Here is a 21,813-nt window from a genome sequence, read left to right on the forward strand (position 1 = left end):
CTAAAGTCCCAAGCCAATGACACAAGCTTTTACCTAATTACTTTTGTTAAAAAAAGTTCAAATAAAAATTAAACATATACTTGTAAAAGTTGAAGTAATTTCTATTTAAAAATGAAATTTAATCTTGAACATTGCTAGGCGTCAAAGTATCGGAGTTGGAATGCCTTTGAGCATGTCAAATTAGATGTCAGCTAAGCATGTAATTTGTTTGATATTGAAAGGTAAAATAAACCATAACTAACATTTCTGCGAGCAAAATAGAACTAAAATTTACGTTCAAGGTGGAATGTTAGATCACCTCCAAAAGAGCAGAGATTTTTATACTTCTAGTTTCTCCCATTTTGATAGCATTAAAAATGTAAAATTTTCGATGCTAGAAAAATTTCACAACCAAACTAAAGAATCTTATTACAAAAACTAAGATTTTGATAAAAATCATGCAGAATTCACACTGTTCACAATGCAAAAACTTTATTGTAGCAATTAAGAAAGTATTCTCCTTGGAGCGAAGAGTAACTTTTTTAGACAACCTTTTTTTCTAATTAGTAAATGTTGTAGTACGGTGAAAGAATTGAAGCCTTATTATAATTCTTTAATCAAATATTAATTGATTTAATTTAAAAAATTATACTTTTGGTACCTAATTTTGATAAAAGATATAAGTTTGTACCTAAAATGTTAATTATACTAAAAAAATACGTAAAATAGTATCAAAAATATAATTAATTCTTTTGTTATTAATTTGTGCATTTTCAGAAAGTTGAAGCATAAAAAAAATAATTTAAAATTAAATCAACAAATAATAGGGATTAGAAAGATTTGATCAATTCGTTGACTTTCATGAACGGTAAAATTCATCCTATCATTCTCTTAAACCATCCCAATATTACGTTCAATGAACCGTGCGCTCTTGAGCTCATTTATAAGTTTTGAGCGTTACAAAAGCCAACTTTTTGAAGACCAAGCATCTCGCGTGCCCAAGACCTATTCGGCTTGATCACATTACATCGAATATCTCTTATCTCTCAGTTGGCAGATTTTAACTTTTATTCCCATTGCAAGTAAAAATAATGTAAAACCTATAAGCCCATATTTAAAGGCCGAAAAAAAGGGCCTATATTTAGGCATTGTAGTGCTGGATAACACTTATATGCTACATGTATATCCGAAGTTTCCATCTTTACACTAAATAAATAAATAAATATATATGTATATTTAGTCTACGCATACTAAAATATAGAATAAAAAAAGATATAAAAATTTAAAAAAAAAAAGAAAAACACTCATGCACGTATAATAATAAGATTAAGTAAGCATTAAGATATTATGTATGAATCCTTTATATGGTATCCCAATCCAACTAAAAGGTTCAATGATGGAGGATAATGCTGGTGCCGGATACCATTTATATTCTTCTCATTGTCATCCCTTCCCAATTCTCATATGGGTATTTAGAATTCAATACATACATATATATATATATATATATACTGTTTAACCAAATTGCAGGTAATACATTATTATTGCCAAGGATAAAGCTATGTGAGAGGCCACATGTGTTACAAATTCGCTTTCACATGCAATCTTTTACTCAACTCCTTAGCTACAGCTTCAATAAATTCCTCTGTATTTAGATACTGAGACCTAGTAACCCTGCACAAAACATCAGTTTACAGATACCTTACGTGCAGCAAAACTTTTAAAAGAAAATTCATTTTTAAACTTAGCAGCACGTACCTTGGTCCATAAATGAGTAGCGCAAGATCTTTAGTCATTTTCCCTGATTCAACTGTTCCAACACAGGCTGCTTCCAGTTTTTCAGTAAAATCTAGCAGTCGCCCATTGCCATCCAACCTTGCCCTGAAAATGTTATAGTACCTAATAAGCGTACATGTTTAAGTCTCAAGCAATATTAAAGATCCCCATGTTCTTAGGGAGTCTTTTAATATGGACATTCTTAGGATTTCTGGCTAGCTTTTCGAAGAAACTATATTTGAAGTTTAAACTGTGGCAATATAATTTCCCAGCGATCCGATCTGTCACCAATTTTGCAAATCAAAAGTTCCAATAAGGCATATTCCTTGGCTTTCATGCCTCGAACAGATGATGCAAAGTCAAGTTGTCAATCAAAGTCTAGGTGATCAACTATGTTGTTTGGCTGGTAAAAACATTTTTCTAAATGAGATTTGATGCTACCTATTGCAGAATTTGTCTTCTAACATTCAGTCAATGGACACAACGTTGTTAATGGAATTAAACCACGCCATTCTTGTGTTCTCATTTTGCTTGCTCCTACTGGAAGGTCCAGCATTAAAGCCGAATGATTTGCTGTATACATTTGACAACTTCATGATGAAGTTTGTCTCAATATTATTATTAGCAACAAAAGAAGATCTGATTTCAAGAATGAGGGTTGTTAATGTTCCATATTTGACCAGAGAGATTTCCTAAAGAAACTTACAAGAATATATATGGTAAAGGAACCCCTTACAAAATTTCACTTTATTCAAATATATTTTGGAGTTAGTACAAGATCTAGAGATTATCCCTATCTTTCATTTGGAAGACCTTACTGCTTACCAAGGATCTATGGAGGGGCATAACAACTTCTAGAAAAGCTACACCTTTGCCACAATTAAAATAGTAAGCTGAAGTTATGGAAGATGTAATCGACAACCAAATTGTATTTACCAACAACCAAGGTTTTCAGAAGTTCATCATCCAGTGGAAGATGCTATCAAAATCAGATTATACATGGATTATTGCAGCAGTATTTCAGATGCTTAATCTCAACCTATAATAACCATTTATGCCTTTCTCATACTAGGCTACAGGACCCAACCCTTTAAAAGTTTATAAGAGAACAAAGCATGTTCAAGTTTAGAAAAGAAAAAGCAAATGTTCACCTGGATGGAGAATAAAAAGTGCTTAGATAGGGTACTTCACTAAGCCAATAATCATCTATTATCGTTTCGTAGCATTGACTAGGTATTTTGAAAACTGTTGCCAAGGTCTTTCATTGTCTAGAAAACTTTCTTTGTATTATCTCACCCTTGAGAATAATAAGGATGGAGGACACTCTTTTGAATAACTTCATATTTAAGGGTCCATAAGTTGACAATGAAAATCCCAGCAATAAAAAAGTAGCACCTTAGTTGTAGGATATGAAGCTAGGACATGCTGAAGCTGTTGGGTACAGTAAAAAAAATAAAATAATATATATATAGATAGATAGATAGATAGATTCCAGACATGGCTTAGATATGAGGATTTATACCAGAATTCAAAACAAAATCAGGAATAAAACAGAAAGAACATGGATAACATCATTGGTGATAAAGCAATGGTTGTTGTGACACTGCTTTGATCAGAGATCACAAAGACAAATAGAAGAAAAGAATGGAAGAGGTGGCTAACATGGGTATCACAATCTTCATTTTGTTTGCATAATTGTGAATTGAACCTTAAATCAGCGAAGAAAAAAGAAAGGAAATAATGGAGGGCACTGGCTAGATGTGAAACAGATGAAGCTGAAGAGGAAAAGTTGGATTCATTTGGATGGAGGAAAGAGTGCTTGGCTGATGACAAAAATTAACTTGAATACTTAAAATAATTTTTTTCTGTTCAACAATAAAAAGTTGTCTTGAAGCCTGACCGGGTGGAAGAACTCAAGAAGTGTAGCAAGGAAAAGACATTACTAAACCTACAAATACAAGCTTAACTATACTATCAAAAAGGCAATTTGAAGTAAAAAGTAAAAGAACAAGGTTCTTCAATTCTATGTCTGTCCAAGCAATTGGATTTAAGCAATTGAAGAGGGATTATTCAGCATGGAAAGATTTCAGCATTAATTTTGCAGCATTAATGGCTGGTCAGCAAGGTGAATATCTATCCTATTCCATACATGATGGCTACCTATTTAAGGATACTCGCCTGCAATTTCCTAATACTTCATTAAGAAGTGAAGTAGTATTGCAGTTCCATTTTGGTGGGGCAGTGGGACATTTTGGACTTGACAAAACTATTTTCATTGTGGAGGACAGATTTTATTGGCCAAGTAACTACAGACGTAGCACGCATTAAACAATGCCATACTTGTAAATTTTGATGAAGTTCACTGGAAAATTAAAGTTAGCAACAAAAGCTACAAAGAGCAGATACACATCGAAGATATGCAAGATTTCAAAGAAGGTGAAATTGTTATGGTTCATATCTAACCAAAAAGATTTCATAGAAGTGCTTTCAAGAAACTAAATTCGAGAAACATAGATCCTTACAAATTTTAAAGAGAATCAGTTCTAATACCTATGTTTTAGAGTTACAACAAGATTTAGAGATTAATTAATGCAGCAAAGTAGTAAGTTAAACAAAGAGAATACCAATAGAAGAAACACTTTTGAGAGCAATTAAGAACTTTGTGGAATCACACAATTACTATAGCATCTCACCACATTGGAAAATAATATGGCTGAATATATTCTAAAAATAGATAAAAAAAAAAGTAAAACTCCAAAAGAAAGATTACACCCCTTTGTATAGGAGTCCTAAGGGAGCTAGTTCTTATTCAGTTTACAAATAAGGAATTGCTAGCTAGACTCCTTCACCCTCAAGTCTTCTTTAAGTATTCTTAATGATAAAGCAATACAAAAGAGAATCCATCATCCTTAAGTATTTTTAAGGTTGCTGTAATACAACACAGCTACTTGTCAAAATTCGCCTACACAACTTTTACTCAATAATACAAAATTGTTTTAGTAAGGCTTATTGTAAAGCAATACAAAATCGTTTTATCAACATAGCAAAGCTCCCAATTTGGGCCTTCTTCGTTTTCATGCCAGAAGAGAACTCATTTCCTCCTTTTAATAACTTTTTAAGGCTTATTGTATCCTCTATTATTAGTTCAATGTTTAATTTGGAAGATCTTACTACTTATCATGGTCCTAATGATGTCACAAAAGATGCCAAAAGGTTTGCACAACTACCACACCTTAAAGGGGACACTGAAGTAATTGAGAATGTTAATATGTTATAGATGACCAAATTATGTCTACCCCACATGGGGAGGGTTCCAAACCAAATAAAAAATCAATAAATAAATAAATAAGGAGGGTTTCAAACATAGTTATCAGAATTGAATCGGACATTAAACCGTTCAAGGTTTCGGGTCATTAAGTTAATGGTTCAACCACCTGATCAATAGGTTAATTGTCGATTCAATAAAAAATATTATAAAAAATAAAAATATTTTAAAATTCAAAATTCAAACTTTTAACTAAAGTTATAGTTTAATAATGCAACCATAACAATATAAATTTAAGGTATATATAAACTACAAATTTTAAAATATAAAATTCATAGAACAATTAATTACTAATTAGAAATGAAATTACTTAACATTTTATTAAAATCATATTTTATATTTTAATAGTTGGAAATAATATTTATATTTTAATAAATAATAAGTAATAAATAATTTTAAATAATTATTATTTATATTTATTAAAATATAAATATTATTTATTAATATATAATAATTAATCTTTATGTAATAAAAAAGAAATATCTATATATAAAATTAATAAAAACGAAATATTTATATCTATATGAAAATTAGTAAAAAGGAAATTAAAATCATTTTTATATTTTTTATATGAATGTAGATTTTTTTATTAATTTTACATATATGTATTTTCTTTTGTTTATTATTTTCGATCATGGTCAAATAATTAATCATTTTTATTATTATTTTATTTTTTATTAATTTTATTTATTATTGTTTTTATAATTATTTTTAATTATGGTATCAATTAATAAAACTGTTCGTTAGATTTTTTTTTTTAAATTGATTATTTTTATACATGTATAAGTTTTTTTACAATATTATTATCCACGTATCTCAAAATATACCAACATATCATTAATATAAAGATGCAAGGGCTTTAATAGTAGAAAATAAGAATTAAAGGGCTTATTTGATGAAATAGTAGTATAGAGTTTAATTAGATTATTTTGAATACTTGAAGGGTTTTTTTCATATTTTACATAAACTTATTAGTTGATATTGAACCAATTAGGTTCAAAAAAAAAAAAAAAAATTGCCTTGTTTACTGGTTTATTATGTAAACTATCGGTTCACAACGGTTTAAAGCGGTTTAATTACAAAACTGATCTAATTACGGAACCAAATAGGTTTCAACATCGATTCACCAGTTCACTCGATCGAACGATTGAACCGACAATCCAATCTAATTTTGATAACTATGATTCCAAAAGTTCCTCATCAATTAGAAGATGTGTCCAGAATCATATTACATATGGATTATTGTAAAAGAATTTCAGCAACTTAATTCCAACATGTATGGAAAGTGTATTGGCTTCCACCCAGTGCCATCAAGCCTAGGAGAGATGATAAGAGGTCCAATAAGCCTTCAAAAGTTTATAAAATAAATTCAGTTCTTATTTGTCAATTGAGTGAAGTTAAAATAAAGAAGGTTTAACTTGGTAACTTAACTAGGCTACTAATTATTACTTATTATCATAATTTTGTATTAGGAGTGGCTAGTGTCTATATGCATTTTAACGAGTAAATATTCTAGATTACCTAAGAATACTTAAAGATGAAGAATTCTCCTTTGTATTACTTCATTGTGTAGAAATCTGATTCTCTTACATTAGTGCAAATCTAATTCTCCTACATTAGTGCAGCTTGATTTCCTAATTTATTTTGGGAATATTTCTCATTTGCTCTTTTGATTTAGTCAACTATTCTGATTGTCAAGTTTTTAGGGATTTGTTTCTATTTTAGAATACAATAATTCTCCTTCATTTTATTATTTTTTATTTTTTATTTCATATAAGTTGTTTCCTAATAAGGAACTTCATTGTTCCTATTTATTTAGATATACTCCTTCATTGTAGACAAAATAAAAAGAAATAAGAACAATTGTTCTTTAAGTTTTCTACATGATATTAGAGCAAGTCGGCCTGAACCATTAAACTGTAACTACACGAGTTTTCGTTATGGCTATTAGATTGTAGCCACACGAGTTTTCGTTATGGCTAGCAGGAGTAACAACTCTTCTTCTGCAGAGGTATGGCATGAGGAAAGTCATAAAGAGGTGACGCTCCAACATACCCCTTAAAACAAGTCTACAACCTTTGGAACTAGTTTACTAGCACAAAATGGTAATTTCCTAAACGCCTTAAGTGTTCAACAGAGAAATACACAATCTTGGATTGTTGATTCAGGAGCATCAAATCACATGACTGGAGATGCATCCTTATTCAATACATATAGACCTTGCTATGATAGTTCTGCTGTAAAAATTGCTAATAACTCTCTCTCAAAGGTGGTGGGAACAAGTTCTATTGTAGTTTTGAAAGACATAACACTCGATTCTGCCTTCTATGGTAACCTACTTTCTATCAATAAGCTTACGAATGATAGATGTTGTATCACTAAATTTTTTCCCAACTTGTGTGAATTTTAGGAATTGGACTCGGGGAGGATTATTAGCAGTACTAGGATGTGTGCAGGGCTCTACCTTCTTTGAGATGATGCACTTGAGAGACCACAAAACTCTTGTATAGCCTTAGCCTCTGGTACTAGTAAGGATGACCTTATCATGTTATGGCATTATAGATGAGGACATCTAAATATTTCATACCTAAAAAGGCTATTTCCCTCATCACTCAATAAAATCTCTAAAGATTTTCGGTGTGAAATTTGTTAACTTTCCAAGCACACTTGAAATACCTACCCTAGCATTTCCTACAAATCATCTCAGCCTTTCTCAATAATTCAGTGACATTTGGGGACCATCAAGAGTTAACAATGTCACAGGTTCTAGGTGGTTTGTTTCATTCATCGATGATTATACTTGACTCACTTAGATATTTCTTATGAAAGAAAAATTCGACGTTATCCAAAATTTTCAAAACTTCAATAGCATGGTACAAACCCAATTCCAAGCCAAAATCAAAGTCCTTAAAATTGACAATGGAAGGGAATACTTCAACTCTATTCTTGGCCCTTACCTCACCAATCATGGCATTATCCATCAAAACTCTTGTGTTGATACTCCACAACAAAATGGGGTTGCCAAACGCAAAAACAAACATTTGATAGAAGTGACCAGATCCTTCTTGTTGACTTCTAATGTGCCTAAATATTTTTGGGGAGAAGTTGTCCTTATTGCAACTTATTAGGTTAACCGAATGCCCTCTCAAGTTCTTGGCTTTAAAATACCTTGTCAAACTCTCCTTACTTCCTACCCATAAACTCAGTTGATCTCTTCCATTCCCATCAAACTCTTTGGTTGCATTGCCTTTGTTCATATCAGCCAACAAAACCATAGCAAGCTTGATCCCAAAGACTTGAAATGCATCTTCCTTGGTTATTTCCCAAACCAAAAGGGCTATAGGCGTTACTCATCCATCACAAAAAAATTCTATAGCTCTATGGATGTCACCTTCTTTGAGAATCTTCCATACTACAGCAAGAATGATATTCAAGGGGAGAATACTACTCAGGAATATCAATTCTTAGCTGTTGACTTGCCAATTTCCCAACCAACCCCTTCAAAACCATATTCCCAACTAGCCCCTTCAAAACTAGAATCTCAACTAGCCCCTTGAAAACTAGATTCTCAACCTACCCAACCTATCAACCATGCAAATTCCAAAACCCAACCTGTACAGACAACTCTTGACTCTTCAAACTCTAAGGTTATGTAAGAAAAAACAAAAGAACTGATAGTCTACTCAAGGAAGCATAAACCATAGGAAGCAATGGGCAACTGTACACAGCCCAGCACTAAAAATCAACCTAATCCAAGTCTCCAAGAACCTGAAACTAACGTAGGTGATGTCCCTATTGAATCTGAAACTGAAACTTGACATTCCTATTGCATTAAGAAAAGGTGTAAGATCATGCACCCGATACCCTATCTACAAGTACATCTCATATGACAAGTTAAATCCAAACTTTCGAGCCTTTACTACTAATCTTGGCAATGTGCAAATTCCAAAAAATATTCAAGAAGCCCTTAATGAACCAGAGTGGAAGGCAGCAATTCTTGAAGAAATCAAGGCACTAGAGAAAAATAGGACATGGGAAATTTCAGATTTGCCCAAAGGGAAAAACCCGATGGATGTAAGTGGATCCTCACAATAAAGCACAATGTAGAAGGAAGTATAAACAGGTTCAAAGCTAGACTTCTTGCAAAGGGGTTCACTCAATCCTATTGGATAGAGTATGAGGAGACATTTGCTCTAGTAGCCAAACTCAATTCAATTAGAGTTCTATTGTCACTAACAGCCAACTTGGATTGGCCTCTCCACCAACTTGATATCAATAATGAATTCTTAAATGGTGACCTGGAGAAGGATGTCTACAAGGAAATTCCCTTTGGTTTCGAAAGGCAAGACAACATGGGCAAAGTGTGCAAACTCCGAAAATCTTTGTATGGACTTAAACAGTCTCCTCAAGCTTGGTTTGAACGATTGACCAAGACAATGAAGAGTTATGGATTCCTTCAATGTCAATCTGACCATCCTATGTTTGTTAAGTTCACTAATGAAGGAAAAAGAGTTATTCTTATTGTTTATGCGGATGATATAATACTCACCAAAGACCACAAGGAAGGAATAAATGATTTGAAGATACTCCTTGCAAAGGAGTTTGAAATAAAGGACTTGAGATTCCTTAGATATTTCCTTGAGATGGAAGTGGCCAGTCTAAGAATGAAATATCAGTGTCTCAACGTAAGTATGTACTTGATCTACTTAAAGAAACTGACATGATTGGATGCAAACCTGCCGATACACTCATGGACTCAACTAATAAAATTGGAAGTGAAAATGGAAGCTCTCTCATGGACAACTAATAAAATTGGAAGTGAAAATGGAAGCTCTCTCATGGACAAAAAGCGATACCAAAGACCATTTGGTAAGCTTATTTACCTCTTTCACACATGAATTAATATCGGGTTTGTAGTAAAGATAGTGAGTAGATACATGAATAATCCAACCAAGGAGCATCTTAAGCCTGTTCATCGCATCCTACAGTACTTAAAGAAGAGTCCTAGCGAAGGTTTATATTTTAAGAAGTCAATGGACAAGGCAGTCAAGGCGTACACAGATGCAGACTGGGCTAAATCAGTAACAGATAAAAGGTCCACTACGGGAAATTGCACTTATGTTTGGGGCAATTTGGTCACTTGGAGAAGTAAAAAGCAAGTTGTTGTAGCTAGGAGCAATGTTGAGGCTGAGTTTAGAGCAATGTCCCATGGTATTTGTGAAGGAATTTGGCTGATGAGGTTACTTGGAGAATTAAAAGTTCAGACTGTGACATCTATGACACTTTTGTGACAATAAGGACACTATAAGTATTACCAAAAATCCTGTTTATCATGATAGGACGAAGCAAATAGACCTGGACCGACATTTCATAAAGGAAAAGATAGAAAATGGGTCGGTCAAACTAGCCTATATCCCTACAAGTTCACATATTGCAGATATTCTAACTAAAGCTCTTCCTAGAAGCACTTTTGACAGATTGAAATCCAAGCTGAGTATAATTAACATTTATAACCTAGCTTGAGGAGGAGTGTAGAAATCTGATTCTCCTACATTAGTGCAGCATGATTTCTTAATTTATTTTGGGAATATTTCTCATTTACTCTTCTGATTTAGTCAACTATTCTGATTGTCAAGTTTTTATGGATTTTCTTTTATTTTAGAATAGAATAATTCTTTTTCCTTCTATTATTTTTTATTTTCTGTTTTATGTAAGTTGCTTCCTAATATGGAACTTCACAGTTCCTATTTATCTAGATGTACTCTTTCATTGTAGTTAGAATAAGAAGAAATAAGAATAGTTGTTCTTTAGTTTTCTACACATTGCTAAGAATACTTAATGATGAAGAAGTCTAACTAGCACATCTTTAGTTGTAACATAAATTATTTGCCTCCTTAGTACTCCTTTATCATAGTGTAATCTTTCATTTGGAGTTAGTTTGGAAGAAAGTATATTTAGCCACATTGTTGTGAAGAGTGGTGAGATGTTATACTAATTGTATGGTGTAACTTAAAAAAAAATCCAATTGTGCTCAAAGTGAAATGTGTTGAGATGTCATATTAATTATGCTATGACTCCACAAAAGTTCCTTTACTCTCAAAGTGTTTCTTTTGTTATTATTCTCTTAATTTAACTTACTACTTTGCTACATCACTATGCTTCATTCCTCATATTTTGGTTAGGCTTCTTGACCCTACCAAAATACCTACCACCCCCTATCATAGTGCTACCTTACTCAATTTCCTTACCATGTCATAATCTCGAACGAGGATAACCATCAACACTCATACAACATGTTTCATTTGGAGGAATGGGTATTCCATTCCCCCTCATTCCATGTGGAACAGTGATCCATTTCTTTGGTTCAAGGTAAGGCTATTTTATACAATAGTCATTCCCTTATTATTCCCCAAATTCAGGAATAACTATCCTGACCTCTCCCTAAAGAATTGCTTTTCTGAGTACATTGCAGATCCCTTTGAATAAGATTGTTGTCTTATGACCATTTTGCCTTTTTTATTTTTTATGAATTTTCAACATTGTCGAGGTGGAAAGGGGAAAAAGCAATCAGAAAATATCTGCCACATCAGTTAGATGAAGAGAAAACAAAATCTTCAGCAACCATAATCATCCACTTTTTTGCCCGTATCATCTTCCCAACAACCAGATCTGGCCCATGATAGCACCATACAAGCTCATTGGTGACAGAATATGGCTACTAGCAACATCTCATTCTCATTGGAAGCTGTGATCTCTAAGTAAAATAGATTGACCCAGATTCTTGGCTATATGATGATGTAGGACAAGTGGCCCAATACTCAATTTTCAGAAATCTCAATAAATTAATAATCAAAAGTCTCCTAAAACTACTACAACTTAGGTATTTATAACTAAACCAAAACCCTAATAAAATATAAAATACCAATTACAACCCTAAAGCCTTAACTTGTAGAAGTAAGGTAAAAAACTAATAAATATAAAATAATCTAAATAACCTAAAATAACTTAAATAAATATAAAGATCATCAAAAAACTCATAAAATATAAAATAGTCATGGATAACTTAATCTCCTAACTAGGATATCTCTGTTCTATATCACATGATCTAGCCACTGACAGCACCAAATCCAGCAAGCTAATTGCCCAATCTAGCTAGTAGTTAAGCCAAAGAGGGTCGCCAATAGGCAGTCTAACTGCCGAGAATCCATATTGACAATCGAGCCATTAATCTAGCCGCAAGTGTGGTCATTACCATCGCCAACAACACGCCAACAATCAGTTTCCCACCATCAACAATTGCTCGGAGGGAAGAAAAGAAATAGAAGCAAAAAGAAGGAAATTTTTTTAAAGAGAAGTTAAAAGGAAAAAACGAAATAAAAATAAAAAATTTATGTATATGATTTTTTTATAAATCAATTCTTATTATTTTTTAGCCAAAGGGTCAAATTGTACTTTTTCATATATTCCATATGCATTCATTGATATGGTTTTAGTCAACCACACAACTTAACAATATTCCTCTCCCATTCCATTTTATGAACCAAAATATGAAATAGCTATTCCCTCTATCTATTCTATTCAAACAAAATAGCTATTCCATTTAGTGGACCAAACATGTCATATGTTCTCTAAGATGCCAATAGAATCTAGCTCTAACTAAACAATCTAAAAGCTCTCCCTCAAAATTAACTTCAACTTTAGACTCTTAATGACTAGTGGATCTCCAAGCAAAAAAAATAAAAAAACTCTTAACAACTTGACTACAAAAATGACTCTTAGCTAAAATATTCCTAGAGTGAAAGTGATGTCTTTATCAAAGATCAACAAATAGGTTCCTCTGCTTCACACGATGATTTTTTATCCTCTTCAAAGTTGAGTTAACTATTTATGCATTCACTCACTTGTTACGGAAGAGAGCTTCAATGGAAATTGCATTCATTTGAGTTGCAGAAAGGTTAGGGCTAGAAAGTTTAGAAACAGACTTTTGCATCAAAGTTTCTGAATTTTAAGGCACCGTGACAAGCTGTTATAATTAACTAAAACTAAACCAAATAATAACTGCTATGATGCACATATGAATAACAAATTTAATGCTAATGTAATGCCAGAATACCATTTGGAAGGATTAGGTGAAAGCACACAACTTTTTTAATAAAGGTAAGAACTGATGTTGGGTTTCAACTCAAGCCACTAGAATCTGGAATTCTGGTTTTTTCTTTTGAAAGTAATGATTTGGTCATACTTTTGTTCTTCCTAATTGGAATTTTTTTCCTTGATTATTCTTTATATTTATATATATTTATATGTGTGTGTGTGTGCGCGCATGTGTGTAAAACTTCTCTTTTCCAAATTCCTAGTCTGTTTTTTGTGCCTTTTTGTAAGCAAAAACTTCAATTGAGCTCCTTACCATATTGACAGAGAATTGACGAGAGAAAGGCAGCAACACACAAAGTAGAGGGCAAGTTAGAGAGAAAAGGGAAAGGGAAAAAGAAAAGGGACAAGCAGACTCAACTCCACTAATTTAAATCTCATTAGTTGATGATCCAAAAAATGACTGAAAAATAACCAACCAAATTTACAGATTAAATCCATACACAGTCATAATCTAAATACTCAAAATATATCTCGAAATAAAAATAAACCTAATATAACCTTAAGGTGATGCTCCATCAATGTAATCAGAGTTAAAAATCAATTTAGATAATTTCACTAATTTATTACGTCTTATTGGATCTAAAGTTCATGTTTAAATTATGCAAATGTTTAAATTATGCAATCCATTAGGAAGTGAATGCTTAAGGGAGACTAGTATGGACAACATTGTGCTTAGATAAATAGGTCCTATAGTTTTTGTCTAAGATGCGTGGATGCAATTTCAATTTCAGTTTAGCAAAATGGATTATAGTACTCCTTTTGTATTTATACCACAATACTTCATGTGGAGAGCATTGAACTTAGTTATGGTACTTTTGACTATTTAAAATGACATATTTCAACTTAGCGTCTACTACACAGTATAACTTGAATGACTAAGAAAAATGATTCAAGTAAATCTATCTGCAACCAAGGGCATTATATGAATTTCATTGACATGTGTTAACCATCTTATGTTCTAAACTATTGCTTCAAGAGCCTAGGAAATTTGTTTTCCATGGAACATTGCAATTTTTTTTCTAAATGCAGGGCTTTTAAAATATTGTGTATTTTCCTGCACGTTGTTGTTCACCAGGAATTCCCAGTTTCCAAGGGAATTTGACCACCTTGACTTAAAACACCACCTTAAGAATTCCAAGCTTTTTACAATGTAGATTACATGCACTCAATAACTAGATTAAGAGTAACAAAACATTACCTGTGTGCAAGGCCTCGTGACCAAGCAAAAATTGATGCTATGCTGTTAGTGCTGGTTTCACCTCCTTTCTGATGAACTCGGTAGTGGCGGGTAACTGTGCCATGGGCTGCTTCAGCTTCAATAGTCTTTCCATCTGGGCACACCTGAAAACAAATCCAATTTCTCATATATGCAAAAAGAAAATACAAGATAAGAGTCTTGAATCATTGTTGAGGAGATTGTCATAGTAGCAAGCATTATGAAAATAATTCAAAGTTGCACATTGCACACCCACCTTAGGAACCAAATCTTTTGCTGCCTTTGATACTAGCTTCTCAAGTTCTAGTGTTTGTAACAGCTTTAAATAAATTTTGTTGGATTTATAAATATTATTTAATTAATTTGCAAATTACAATAATGCAATGTTAGTAAAACCTCTATGTTAAATTATTAATCAATGTTACATGTAAGAATTGTTTCTTTATAAATATGACTATTAGTTTTTCACACCCTATACAAATTGTCCAAAGATGTTTGCAATTAAAACTTATATCTTCTAAGAGATGATGGACTTTTTCGTCAGTATTATCGCTTCCAACCCCACTCCCCTAAGACCCACCTGCCCAAGAAGAACATGAAGGTGTTAAACTTAATATACATATCGATGCCCATTTGAAACTAGGCTAAAGAAACACTGAATGTAAAATCTCAAAAATTTTTTATTATTTTATTTTTTATTCATGAAAATTAGTCATCAATAGGAGCGTTTTCTTCAGTTTTTACTTAGTTTTAGTCATAGTCAAAGGCAAACAGTTACAAGTTTTCATTAAGCCCAATTTGAGAAAGGAAATTAAAATTGGATCACTTTTGGACCAAGCCCAAGTGGAAAAAACCCTACAAGGGCTTAAGTCAAACATACTCTTTTCACACGTTTATTCTTCTTCTTCTTCCGTGCTTCAGCCGCCTTCAACCTCCATTAGCCACCTTGAGCACTCCAATCTACCATATCTCTCTTTGTCAGATAATTACTCTTTCTCAAATTGAATTACAACTTTCTTCAAAACATCATTTTTGCCATTTTCAAGTGCTTTTAATATTTAATTCGTGTTAACAGCCTACTGCTTGGAGATGTCACAGATGATATCCCCCAAAAAGTTCCATAATGGCAGCTACATTGCGGGTGTGTGTGCATGGACATTGTTCTGTCTTTTGTGTATGTGTGTGTGGCCATTAGGTTGCAGGTGCATGTCTGTTTTTGTGTGTGTGTGAGTGGCAAAGAGAGAGAGAGAGAGAGAATATATACCAGCACTGATGTCATCAACCCAAGAGATCCAAACCCTGTCCCATGCAAACAAACTTTAAGGAAATGAAGAAAACAAATCAAGCAAAACAATAAAGCCTTTGCTAGAAGTTTCTCAATGAAATGCCTCTTCTTTCACTTTCAGAGAAGCAATTGATTATAATGATATATGAAACAGAGGTAAATTATATTAAATCACGATAGACCTTGGGCTAAGAAATCACTCTGCACGTCTCCATCATAGTTTTTGCATGCCCATACATAACCTCCTTCGCTCTTTAGAGCATAAGCAACCATATCATCAATAAGACGATGCTCATACCTACAACACGGCAATATAAGTTATGCAAGTGCAATTACTCCAACTAAGAATAAAGGCAAACTGGATACTGTATCTCACCATATACCTTCAGCCTCAAACTTGGATTTCCATCGAGTTTCATAAACTTCCTGGAATATGTCCTTAAATCTTCAGAAAAAAAAAAAAACAAAAATGGAAGATATCACTAAAAACATTGAAAAACACTTACGGTACCAAATATCAAATAAGAATCCAAAATGACAAACGAACAAATAATGCAAATTCAAACCTTCCATCATAATTCTTCAGAATTGTATTTTTTGTGCTAAGATAAAGTGGCCATTTTTTCTGGTAAGCAGTGTTCATTGAAGCCTCAGCAAAAGCTTGTATAGACTGCTTTCAATTCAAAGCCATGATAATAGTTAATGGCTTCTAGCAACCTGTTGAATCATACAATCAGCAACACATGTTGAATATGTACCTCATCAGTGTTGTACATGGACAAAGCTACACCTCCATCACCTTTGAAGTTGAAAACCTCCAGCTCCTTCTCATCACTTGTATCTGGAACTGCAAAAATTGAGATTCATGAGATAAAGTAATATAAATGAAGATGAATTTGGGCTTTTCTTCTAAAGAAAATCTGCAAGTCTATGTCAAAATACAAAACCCACAGATCAGCAAAATCTCTCTATTATAAATAGGAGATTACCAAAAACAAGCATAAGTTTTCCAGATCCTCGTACAACTAAATCAGTTGCTCGGTACTGATCACCAAAAGCATGTCTTCCAATGCAGATCGGCTTGGTCCAACCTGAAAAGCATTTAATGAATAAAAACAAATAACAATAATAATAACAATAATAATGATGAAACGGAAATATTAAGATGCTGTCACAAACTTGGGACAAGCCGAGGGACATTATTGCAGATAATTGGTTCCCTGAAAACTGTTCCTGGAGTCAAAAAAAGATGAAATAATTTGAACCATTTCAAAGCACCAAAACAAACACAACAAAATAATAATAAATAACAAGAAAACAAATAAACAGGGAACAAAATGATATCAAGGGAGGCTCATTCACCATTTAAAATGTTTCGTATTGTCCCATTAGGACTTTTCCACATTTTCTTTAAGTTGAACTCCTTAACACGGGCTTCATCTGTCAAAAATCATATAATAGAATTTAAATATATTTTTAGGAGGCTAAAGTCCACATTTGCCCCTCTCCTATGTTCACTTTGAACCCTCATCATCAATTCAGACAATTCAGTCCTCTTACATGTATGGCTCTAATGAGTAAAATTACTAACTCCATCAATTAGAAAGAAACTATTACTATGAGGATGTAGCATATTTTACAATAAATGGCAAGAGAAAATGAAAAATTTTTACATGTGTGGCTCCTTACAAAAAAAAAAAGCATTATTTAATTATCTATTTTGGTCTTTCTTCTGTTTTTTCCTTTGTATTCTCTCATTTATCTCTCTCTCTCCTTTTTACTGCCATTGCCAACCGCCAGTAGTATATCTTGTAAAACAAAAATCAACAAATTTTCTATTGGTTCACTGGAAAAAAATTTGCCATTTGACTTGCCACATCATCTTATTAAGGGCATTTCTCTATCAGAGTCATTTTACTTATTTGAACAATATACCAAAACAAGAGGGGCTGAAAATGAGGATAATTTTCACGAGAGGGATCCAGACTTCAAACATTTTGAGCATTTGATATAAAGGAGCAAGTATCCAAATAGTAAGGAAATCCATACCTGGAGTTATAGTTGCACATTTAATTGCTACATTATACCTACAAAACAAAAAGAATAAAAAACAAATGATTTGTCAAAGCAAAGAAATCAAAGCCTGGTATTCAATTGTTGCATACAAACATATGAACACTGATTTCAAAGCAATTACTTAAGAGTAGCTTGAGCGCTTTCTATGGTAACTTGATCATCGGTGGAATCACGATTATGGAGACCAAGGTCAAAATATTTGACATCCAACTCCAGGAAGGGAAAGATAAGCTGTCAAAAGCAATTGTTAAAAAAACAAAAACCCCAAAAAGAAAATGAAAAAGAAAAAGAAAAATACCTTTTCCTTTATAGATTTCCAAATAACCCGAGTCATTTCATCCCCTGCGTCAGAAAATTGAGAATTTGCAGTTATGATAAACAAATAACAAGTAGAAAGAAAGAAAGAGAGAGTGGGGGATTGAAATCAGATCTCACCGTCCATCTCAACTATGGGATTCATCACCTTTATCTTATTAGGGAATGCCATTTCGATTGAAACAGGAAACCAACACAAACCCACTCCTTCTCCTAGCCTAGGCTACAAATAAGGGTCAACGGGAGATTCTTTATGCGGACCTTGAGCTTACCATAGGTTGATAACGGAAAATGGGTAAATTCCAAAAAGGAGGGTCTACTTGGAGATTGTTCCGAGGGAGCTTCTAAAATGCATGACCTTTTTTATTAAAAAAACAATTACTAGGATGAAAATAAAAAAAGCCCATTTTCAAATAATTCAGCACCTAGCAGTTTTTGGTGCTATTTTTTTTTTTTTAGCAATAACATATCAAATTGATATTTTTTGGAATTTAAAATGTTTATATTCATAACTCAAATCTACAAAAGAACAATGTGATTCGGATATGTGAACTGATATTTATATTTATATATACTAGTATTTATTGTAATAACATGCTGAATATAAAATTTTAAATATGTGTTTTAATATATTTTTTGAGGGTAAAGTGCATTTATAACCTCAAATCTTTCATTTAAGTTTTATTTTGATCTATAATATTTAAATTATTCTATAATAATCTCAAATCTTTTTAAAATAAGAATAACAAAAAGTTACAAATCATGATAATAGATTTAAAATTAGTACTCTTTACAATCATACCAAAATATATTTACTATAAAAGAAATAAAATTTTTTAAAGGCAAATGAAAGTATAATTTTTCCTTTAATTTAAAAATTTTAGAAAATTAGGGATAAAATGATATTTTAGTTTCCTTTAGAATAATTATAAAAATTTTATTTTTTAATAAATTCATTTTAGAATGATAGTAAAAACTAATAATTTGGATCATTATCGTGATTTATTTTCTTTCTTTATTTTATTTTATTAAATTTTATTTTTCCAACATTTACAGATTTTAATAAAAATATCAAATTAATATACCAAAATAATTTAAATATTTTTATTAGTAAAAATAAAATTTTTAAAAGGAAACAAAAGTATAATTTTTTCCCTCTAATTTAAATTAGAGGCAAAAATGATACTTTATTTTCTTTCGTAATAATTATAAATGTTTTTATTTTTTTAATAATTACATTTTGTTATGATTGTAAAGAGTAATAATTCTAGATCCATTACCCTAATTCTTTTTTTATTATTATTATTAAATTTCATTTCCTTAATATTTACAATTTTTGAATAAAACATAATAAATTAAATCCAATTAAAATTAAAATTAAAAATTATTTTTAACAAAAAAGAAAGAAATGACATATCCAAATAATTTTGACTCTCGGATGGTTGACATTTATTTTCTTAAAATAATATAAAAAACTTGTTTATACTAGAAGACTTAATTAATAAAGTTCACATTCTAGCTATAATTTTAAACTTAAACATACTCATTTGCTAAGTGATGTTAAATGAATTATTTATAATAAAATATTTCTTTAAAAGATTATAATAATAAATAAGTTCATTGTGATAGATTGATATAATTTTAGAGAGTTTCAAATTATAATAGTAAATACAAAAATACTTTCTAAAATTATTAAGTATTATTTACTTAAGTTTAATTAAGTTTAAAATATTATTTGGGTATGTTCATTTCTTTCTTTTTTTCTGAAAAAAACTCTAGCTTTATTTGTAATAGAATTCAATTTCATATTATTTTATCAAAATTTATAAATATAGCAAAAATAAAATTTTATAAAATAAGTATCTCAAATAATTTAATAAAATAAGAATAAAAATAAAATCATTATGAACTCAAAATTATCACTTTTTTTATCATACTAAAAAGTATTTATTAGAAAGAAAATAAAGTTTTTAAAATTATTAAGAAGGAAACTAAAATACCTTTTTTTTTCTTAATTGTTAGCAAAATTTTGAAAACTAAGAGCAAAAATGATAGTTTTATTTCATTCTTAAAATTTTTAAAAGTATTATTTATTTTCTAATAAATATATTTTAGAATGATAAAAAAGAGTAATAATTCTATATTTATTCACTCTTATTTTTATGCAAAATGTGATTAAAAAACCATATTGACATCATTTTAAAAGTTTGGACTATCATAGAACAATTTAAAGATTAGAGATCAAAGTAGAACCTAAATAAAAGGTTTTTGTACTCAAGTACACTTTATCCTATTTCTCAATTGTAATTATAAAACACAAAAAAAGATAATGTTTAATTAATAATTGATTCAATAATAAAAATCTACATCTTTTAATATAATAAAAAACTTAATTTGTGTGAAATTCAAAAATCTTGTGTTAAAAGAAAATATTAATTATAAAATAAAAATTTTCATCAAAATAAATTAAAATATAAAAAAAAGTAAAACTAATCTTGATTATATCAATCTAAAGACATTGGTTAATTAAAGGACATGCAAACCTTTTTTTTTTTTTACTTTAACTTTTTTCTATCCCTTTAGTTGACCTATTGTCTTTCTAAAAGACCTAAGTCAATTTTTGTTTTATGGCACCATAGTTGATTATGGTATGGTCCTAGGTGACTCCTCTCCCTTTACCTTTCTTTTTTTTTTTTTTTTGGGTTTAAATGAAAAATAAAAAATAATAAGAAAGAGAAAGATTCGTTCAAAACATTTTTGTTTCCAAAAAATTTTGTTGTTAATTTGACCAAATCCATTCTATTAAAGGTAATGCAAGCCAACAAATACCTCTAGAAATAAAGAGAATAAAAGAAATAAAAAAAATAAAGAAATATGTTACTGAACAGAGAAGAGAATCTTAGAAATTTTGTTGTAATTAAAGATGAATTACAATTGGTCCTTTATTTACTTTTATAAGTTTTTTGCACTTTCCAAAGGTAACTAATCCCTACTTAAGCATTTTATTAACTGCTTTAACATACTCTTAACTATTTGCTTATTACTTATAAAATTAGACATAAAATTACAGTCCCTTTAACTAGATTCATACTAGGCTTGTATTAATACATCTCCTTTAAGCATCCTTATTCTTAATGATTGAATCTTGAAATTTCTTTTTTAGTTTTTCAAAGCATCTTAGTCTAACGAAAATCAATTTTTTCATCTAAAGGTAAAAGTGGAGATGATGGCTACCATTACTTGGTTTCTCCTTTGTAACAATAAAAACAATAGCTAGTTGAATCATTAACAACACATATTATTAACAACATCTTTACAAAAAGACTTAACACCTTCAATTTTAGAAATTCATGCAAATGCATACAATAAACTCTTATACTTGACAACTTATCCCAAGGTCATTATCATTTTTCTATTCATTATATCCAATGGATTAAAAGCTAGGTTTTGACAAACACAAAAACCTATTTTTATTGTAATATGTGTCCAATTATTGTTTTGCAAATGGAGCAATAAAAATCATTACCACGGCTTTAAAGCAACAGATATAGCTATCATCGTACTAACTTTAGCAAGTGAATATATTATCTCCATGGTACAACCCAATAATGCTCATTTGGTACCATTCCATGACAAACTCTTATTTTAAAATATCATTATCATATTGTAATTTAAGAACCAAAACCT

The 21,813-nt window shown here is 31.0% G+C and overlaps 1 protein-coding gene across 2 annotated transcripts; it reads right to left on the minus strand.

Moving 5' to 3' along the window:
- Positions 1 to 1,292: 1,292 nt before the first annotated feature.
- Positions 1,293 to 18,444, minus strand: LOC111276095 (isocitrate dehydrogenase [NADP]-like). 2 transcript variants are annotated; one of them, XM_022861906.2, is made up of 15 exons: positions 18,247 to 18,444; positions 18,110 to 18,153; positions 17,933 to 18,042; positions 17,785 to 17,822; positions 17,098 to 17,175; positions 16,915 to 16,968; positions 16,725 to 16,826; positions 16,494 to 16,582; positions 16,302 to 16,405; positions 16,112 to 16,180; positions 15,918 to 16,033; positions 15,715 to 15,749; positions 14,433 to 14,575; positions 1,738 to 1,860; positions 1,293 to 1,653 (listed from the first exon to the last, which is right to left on the minus strand). In XM_022861906.2, exons 1-15 carry the CDS (start codon positions 18,296 to 18,298, stop codon positions 1,560 to 1,562), a joined length of 1,251 nt encoding a protein of 416 aa, XP_022717641.2. In that variant the 5' UTR covers positions 18,299 to 18,444; the 3' UTR covers positions 1,293 to 1,559. The 2 variants fall into 2 exon arrangements, with proteins under 2 accessions (XP_022717641.2, XP_022717642.2); XM_022861907.2 differs by lacking the exon at positions 17,098 to 17,175.
- Positions 18,445 to 21,813: the final 3,369 nt, after the last annotated feature.

Source organism: Durio zibethinus, chromosome 25, assembly GCF_047325235.1.
Source record: "Durio zibethinus cultivar Kanyao isolate XHJ-2024 chromosome 25, ASM4732523v1, whole genome shotgun sequence".
In the NCBI taxonomy this organism is placed as follows: Eukaryota; Viridiplantae; Streptophyta; class Magnoliopsida; order Malvales; family Malvaceae; genus Durio; species Durio zibethinus.

Coding starts and splice junctions, on each gene's coding strand:
- LOC111276095 (XM_022861906.2), bottom strand. CDS start 18,298: ATGGCATTCCCTAATAAGATAAAGGTGATGAATCCCATAGTTGAGATG. Junction 16,583..16,724: donor AAAACTTATGCTTGTTTTTG/GTAATCTCCTAT, acceptor CAATTTTTGCAG/TTCCAGATACAAGTGATGAG. Junction 1,654..1,737: donor CTACTCATTTATGGACCAAG/GTACGTGCTGCT, acceptor TGTTTTGTGCAG/GGTTACTAGGTCTCAGTATC.